This window comes from Meles meles, chromosome 7 (genome assembly GCF_922984935.1).
Source record: "Meles meles chromosome 7, mMelMel3.1 paternal haplotype, whole genome shotgun sequence".
Taxonomy (NCBI): domain Eukaryota; kingdom Metazoa; phylum Chordata; class Mammalia; order Carnivora; family Mustelidae; genus Meles; species Meles meles.
The window spans coordinates 124,913,751-124,919,945 of NC_060072.1; the positions used below are offsets into that span (position 1 = coordinate 124,913,751).

A 6,195-nucleotide genomic window follows, 5' to 3' on the forward strand; every position below is an offset into this window, starting at 1 on the left:
ATCGGAGGCTTTGTGCACTGCTGGTGGGAGTATTTGGTACAATCACTATAGAAAACAGTATATCAGTCCCTAGAAAAATTAAAGAAAGAATTGCCATATGATACAGCAATTCCACTTCTGGGTATATATTCAAAAGAATTGAAAACAGGGTCTTGAAGACATATTTGTAAACCCATGTTCATAACAGCATTATTCTCAGTTGCCAAAAGGTGGAAAAGGTGTAAACATCCATTGAGAGATAAATGTGTAAACAGAATATGGCATATACATGTGATGGAATATTATTCAGCTTTAACAAGGAAGGGTGTGTTGACACATGTTTCCACATGGATGAACCGTGAGGACATGCTAAGTGAAATAGCGGGACACAAAAGTCTGATTCCAATTATACAAGGTACGGAGAATAATTAAACTTATAGAGACAGAAAGTAGAATGGTAGTTGCCAGGGGATGAGGAGAAGGGTGAATGGTGAATGGGGTGTCATTGTTTTATGAAGATAGAGTCTGAGTTGCAGAAGATGAAAAGAGTTCTGGAGATGGATGGTAGTGATGGTTGCACATCACTGTGGATAATACTTAATGCCACCGAACTGTATATTTTAAAATAATTAAAATTATAAATTTTATGTTATATATATTTTACTATAATGAAAAATATGTAGCCCCTCCTCCTCTAAATCTGTACTCTCCAGCAGATTTCTGGTTATCATTTCTCTTTATGGATAATTTTCCTGTGTAGAAAATACATGGCTTAGTAAGCCCTACCCTGACAGTCCTCAAGGCTGACAACCAGCAGTCATTCTGATTTATACATCAGGCTCTTCGAAGTGTGGGTAGCAAGGAACTATGTCTTACAGTAGGATGACTGACAAAACTTCATTTCTAGATGATATTACTGTGACTCAGACCCTAAAAACAGTGACAGCCTAAGCTTGGGCTCTAGGGGAGTTTTGGTTACCTCTTCTCTATTAGCAAAACCTGGCCTATTATAAAAAGCAGTGTAATTGTCAACTCCAAGATAGGCCCTGTTTCCCCTTCCTTATTACAAAACTAACTTTAAGTTAAAAATACCCAGGAATGGGGCACCTGGGTGGCTCAGTCACTTGCATGACTGACTCTTGGTTTCAACTCAGGTCATGACCTCAGTGTCCTGAGATTGAGCCCTGTGTCAGGCTCCACCCTCAGTGGGAGTCTGCTTGAGATTCTCTCCCTTCTCCCTCTCTCCCTCCCCCAACTCGTACATTTGCGCATGCAGTCTCTCCCACTCTTTCTCTTGCTTTCTCTCAAATAAACAAATCTTAAAAAAAAAAAAACAACAACCCCAGGAATGATTTCCCAAACCACAATTACTTTCTCTTCCTGGGTTAGACAGTCTACTTGTTGGAGTAAGAACTGGATAAAAACTTACTACTGCCGTAGAAAGTCTCTGAAACTACCAATCTATTCTAAAGTCTTCAGCTGCTTCATGTGGGAACATATGTGGAATGTGTCTTTTTTTTTTTTTTAAGATTTTCTTTATTTATTAGAGAGAGAGAGCACAAGCAGGGGGAGAGGCAGGCTGAGGGAGAGGGGGAAGCAGATTCCCTGCTGAGCAGGGAGCCGGACATGGGACTCGATCCCAGGACCCCAGAATCATGACCTGAGCCGAAAGCAGATGCTTAACTGGCTGAAGAACTCAGGCACCCCCAACTGTGTCTTTCTTACACTGCCAACATTGTGAAGGGTGAGAGAGTGAGGAGAAAAACAGCACCATTCAACTAGAAAGGCAATTTTAAAAGAATAGGGCAAAAACCCTTCTCCTCCTTATATTCCAGCCTCCCCTGTCTTCCCAAGGCTAAGATGGGAGTCTCTTCCATGTGCTATTATGGGTGTCCATTGTTGGACCATAAGCCTTCTCATATTGCATTGACACAACCTGTTTACTCTATCTCCCATTGGAATGGAAGCTATTTCACAAACTGTGTCTTCAGTCTGTTACCTCAGGTCTAGGGCTGTCCTGGCACACAATAAGAACACAAAAACTCCTGACCAGAAAAATAAACAGCATACTGCTGTGTTTCATTAACTCTACAGTCCCAACAATTATTAGACATGTCATTTGCAAGACCACTAAAAAAGAAAAAAAAATTACAATCAGAAGATACCAGAAGTTGTAAAACGTTCCATGTTAGGGTTATTATCACCTTGATTTCAGGCCTGGAAGAGGGAAGAGATGGCCACAAAAAGGTTGAAGACTAATTGGTATCACTTCATAAAAACAGATATGTGCATATACATTGATACAAACAAAACCTTTTTTAATTAGTTCACTTGGCCTATCTTGAGCTTTTCCTCTCAGACCAGATGTTGTTTCAGATTTTAAAGAATCACCCTCTTGTCTGAACACCAGGTAACTAAAAATAGAGGGACCTGTCCCCATTTCTTAGCTATGGTTATATTCTGAAGCTCTAAAAAAGAGTATTATTTGTTGTCTCTACCACGGCAGCTTAAATGATGAGAATCAGCAAATTAAAGGGGAAATACTTTTGCCTCCAGCAAGATTATAATAAAAGAAGCCCATCCATCATCTGCTGAGGGAAACATGTCACTACAAAAATTACTAGGTAATGAAAAATCTGGGCAGTTCCATTGCACTTTTAATCAAAAGATCTCAAAACAGTCCCACCATGTCATCAACAAAGTCTTGTCATCAACAGGATACAAAGTAGAAAGTGTCCCTTTCCATAGTATTGTACATCATGAATCTGAGATTTTTAAAAGGTTAAGCCAATTAATAAAAGCAAATAATAATGATAATCATTATGTATACAGATACACTTACACATAAATGCACACACATACACACACAAAATTTTACTTTGGTGGTATACCAAGTGAGATCATGTGTGAATATTTTATTGTAAATCCCTAAACACCACCCAAGCAATAATAAGGAGCTGAGTTTCAATCCTGGCTCTACCATTTCCTCCTGCTGTGACCTTAGGCAAGTGTGTTACCTTCTTTAAGTGTCAGAGAATTGTAACAATATGTACCTCACTACAACCATGGTCCCTATAAAGCACTTAGAAGAATGGCTGGCGTATGGCAATTGCTCTGTAAATATTAGCTCCCTGCATTTGAACTACAATAGACGCCCATTTACCACTCCCACAAGACCCACTTCTCCCACGCAGCCTGGCCTTAGTTTCACAATGTTTTTTTTTCATCATTCCCAGTTTGGTCTCACTTCCCTCCCCACCCAGTCTGGGACCCATACAACTACTGCATTTGGTACCCCTTGGGGTTCGTTCTTCTTGGCCCTTCCACCTCAACTTCCTGCCATTCCTTTCATGATATCCCCCAGGCCGGGGTATTTACAATGACCCCAGCTCTGTCTTCTCAACTCTAATCCACCCTACACAGCTTTACCTGTTTTATGAAATCCTAAGCATGGCCTTTCTCTGCTCAAAATTCTCCAAGCTTCCCCACTTCCCCACTAAGTTCACTTCTGACCACAGCATTCAAGACATCCCATTTTTGGCTTCTATCTACCTTTCCAGGTATCTCTTCATCTTAGCCAATCTGATGTCCTTACCCCTATGCCACATTCCCCCACATCCATGGTTTTGTTCATACAATTTTCTTTTATTGCAATGTCCTCCCCTTCATCTCTGCCTTTAAAAATCCTAACCCTCCTTCTAAACCAATCTCAGATTCCACCTCCACTGCAGTGTACCTTTTCAACCTCCTTTGAACTGTCTTTTGTGTGTCTTCTTTGGGATCCTTGTATTTAATCTTGCATTGGGATTGATTCCATCATAAGGCCTGCCTCACCTCTGTAGTCTATCTGTGACTTTGCTTATACAAGTGGACAATAAATATGGATGTTACCCACTGTGTTTAACTGGTTATATATGAATATACATATTTACTTTGAGCAACTGTGTCAAATATGCAACTAAAACAGGAAGATAAAATCAAATAAACCCTTGGTGTTTGCTGCCATATTTAGCAATATATGGTGGGGGTGCTGGGTTGTTGGAATCTCTACCCAACAGAATCTTCCAGCTCATCAAACCAATAAATCATTGGTTCCTTTAACATGCAACAGATAAAAACTTGGCCATGATGTTCACTCAGTTAACTATAGTACTGCTAAAAATATCTTTATCTGGATGTGGATTTAAACTGAAAATTGAACAATACATGGTTTTGCTTTTGTTTGTTTGTTTTAGGTTTTGATTTAGTGATGTTAGGGGAAAAAACAAAACCACTACAGTTCTTGCTTTAACAGAGGGCTTAGTGAAATCTTCTATCCAATCTCAGAACAGAAAGATGTAGACAAATAGAGCTAAGATTCAGTAATTTAAGATAAGCCTGTAGAACAGCAAATGAAACTATTTTTTTAAAACGTGTGTTAACCCTATATTCACTGTTTTATAGTTTTCAAAGGCCCAATGAGGCCTCTTGGTGAGCAAGCCAGACAAAATATGATTTGTTAAACTATACAGAAAACAGTGATTTTTGAAAATCAGAGTATCTTGGTAGTGGATCCCCAAAGATTTCTCAGATTTTTAAGTCTGGTCCTAAGCTACTTGGCAGGGAATATGACCAAAAAAATGCTCTAAGGGTATCTCTGGAAAACACCATTCAAGAAACCTTGCCTCTTGAGATTACCAAGAACTTTGACATGGTTATGTAGCCCAATCTAATCAGAATAGTCAACAATTAAAATTCGGTAATGCCTCCAACAAGAAGACAGATTAAATAAATAACAGATTAAATAAATAAATAACTCAAGATGATGCCTTTGGAGAGCAGCAACACTTTTTTTTTTAAAAAATAACTTCCTTCTCCTGCCTCTAAGTTGGGAAACTATCACAGGAACAGCCATATTATTAATAGTTTTACAGGTCAGTTCCTTTCTTTAGTGCTATGCGTAAAATGATCATCATTTCCAAGTTTTCCCAAACTACTTTTATGCCACATGATTCGTTTTAAGTAGGGGCAGCCTCTTCATTCTATAATCTAATCTTTTTTTTTTTTAAGATTTTATCTATTTATTTGACAGAGATCACAAGTAGGCAGAGAGGCAGGCAGAGAGAGAAGGAAAAGCAGGCTCCCTGTGGAACAGAGAGCCGCATGCAAGGCTCGATCCCAGGACCCTGGGATCATGACCTGAGCCAAAGGCTGAGGCTTAACCCACTGAGCCACCCAGGAGCCCCTATAATCTAATTTTTTATATTGTGGATTTTCATATAAATAAATTCATGTACCAGTTAAAAAAAAAAAAAAGCCTTCCCAGACAATCTTACCCCTAATCTTTTATTCAGACACTGTTGACTCTGAAAACCATGGGTAGTTAATGAAAGGCCAGTTTGGGCCATTGCTAAGGCCCCAGTGCTTATTCTCATTGCCTCCCTCTCTATCCTTTGAGAACCTTATGAGAATGTAAAAGGCTTTACACACTGCCTCTCACTAGTTAGCGTTCCCCTCAAAGTCTTATTCTCTAAAAATATTAAACAAGTTTTTTCCACCAAATGATCAGAACTCTCCTCCGACCCCATTCCTTCTATAACAGCATTGGGAAAACTCACCATTGGCATTTCAATAATTGATGGTCTGGGGATAGACGTCTGGAAAGTAACTGCTTCACAGTCCGATTTACCTTCTAGTGACCCAGGTGAATTCTCAGCGGTCTCAGCAGGCTGGTTGGAAGTGTGGTTGCTTGAATTCAGATTTGCACTGCCATTTTTCTCTGAGCAGATGCCAGAATCTCCCCTTTTCTCTGGAGTTCCTTCTTCCCCTTTCGAGTGACATGAGTGCCTCTCTGCTTTGGCCATGGGCTGAACATAGATGGTGGAATGAGTATCAGCTGCGCTGGGCTGATCGAAGGGTGCATTCTCCCTTGTATTCCCAAAACAAGCAAGCAGAGCTGAGCATGGAAATGGATGCATCCTTCTAGATGGAGATTTCAGTCTTTCGGTGAGCCTTGCTTTCCATGTGGACATGACCTGCAGTGAAACATTGCCAAGTTCAAAGTGGGGGAAACTTTTCCAGGGGTTCAGATCACCTCCAGTTTCCTTATAATAACTATTTCCTTTCCTGAAAAGAAGGACTTTCTAGTGGTTACCCTTAAATAGAAGATTAGGAGATGGCAATGCCACCCTCCCTTGGAGACACTTAGCACCCAACTCCCCTCCGGGAAGCATCTGT

General features: G+C 40.1%; 1 protein-coding gene across 1 annotated transcript in view; it reads right to left on the reverse strand.

The window, feature by feature from the left end:
* FAM107B (family with sequence similarity 107 member B) overlaps positions 1-5,990 on the reverse strand; it is a 224,111-nt gene extending 218,121 nt beyond the window's left edge. Inside the window, exon 1 of the mRNA XM_046012400.1 lies at positions 5,577-5,990. Within this exon, the coding sequence (XP_045868356.1) occupies positions 5,577-5,990 (414 nt within the window). The remainder of the gene's footprint in view (positions 1-5,576) is intronic.
* Positions 5,991-6,195: the final 205 nt, after the last annotated feature.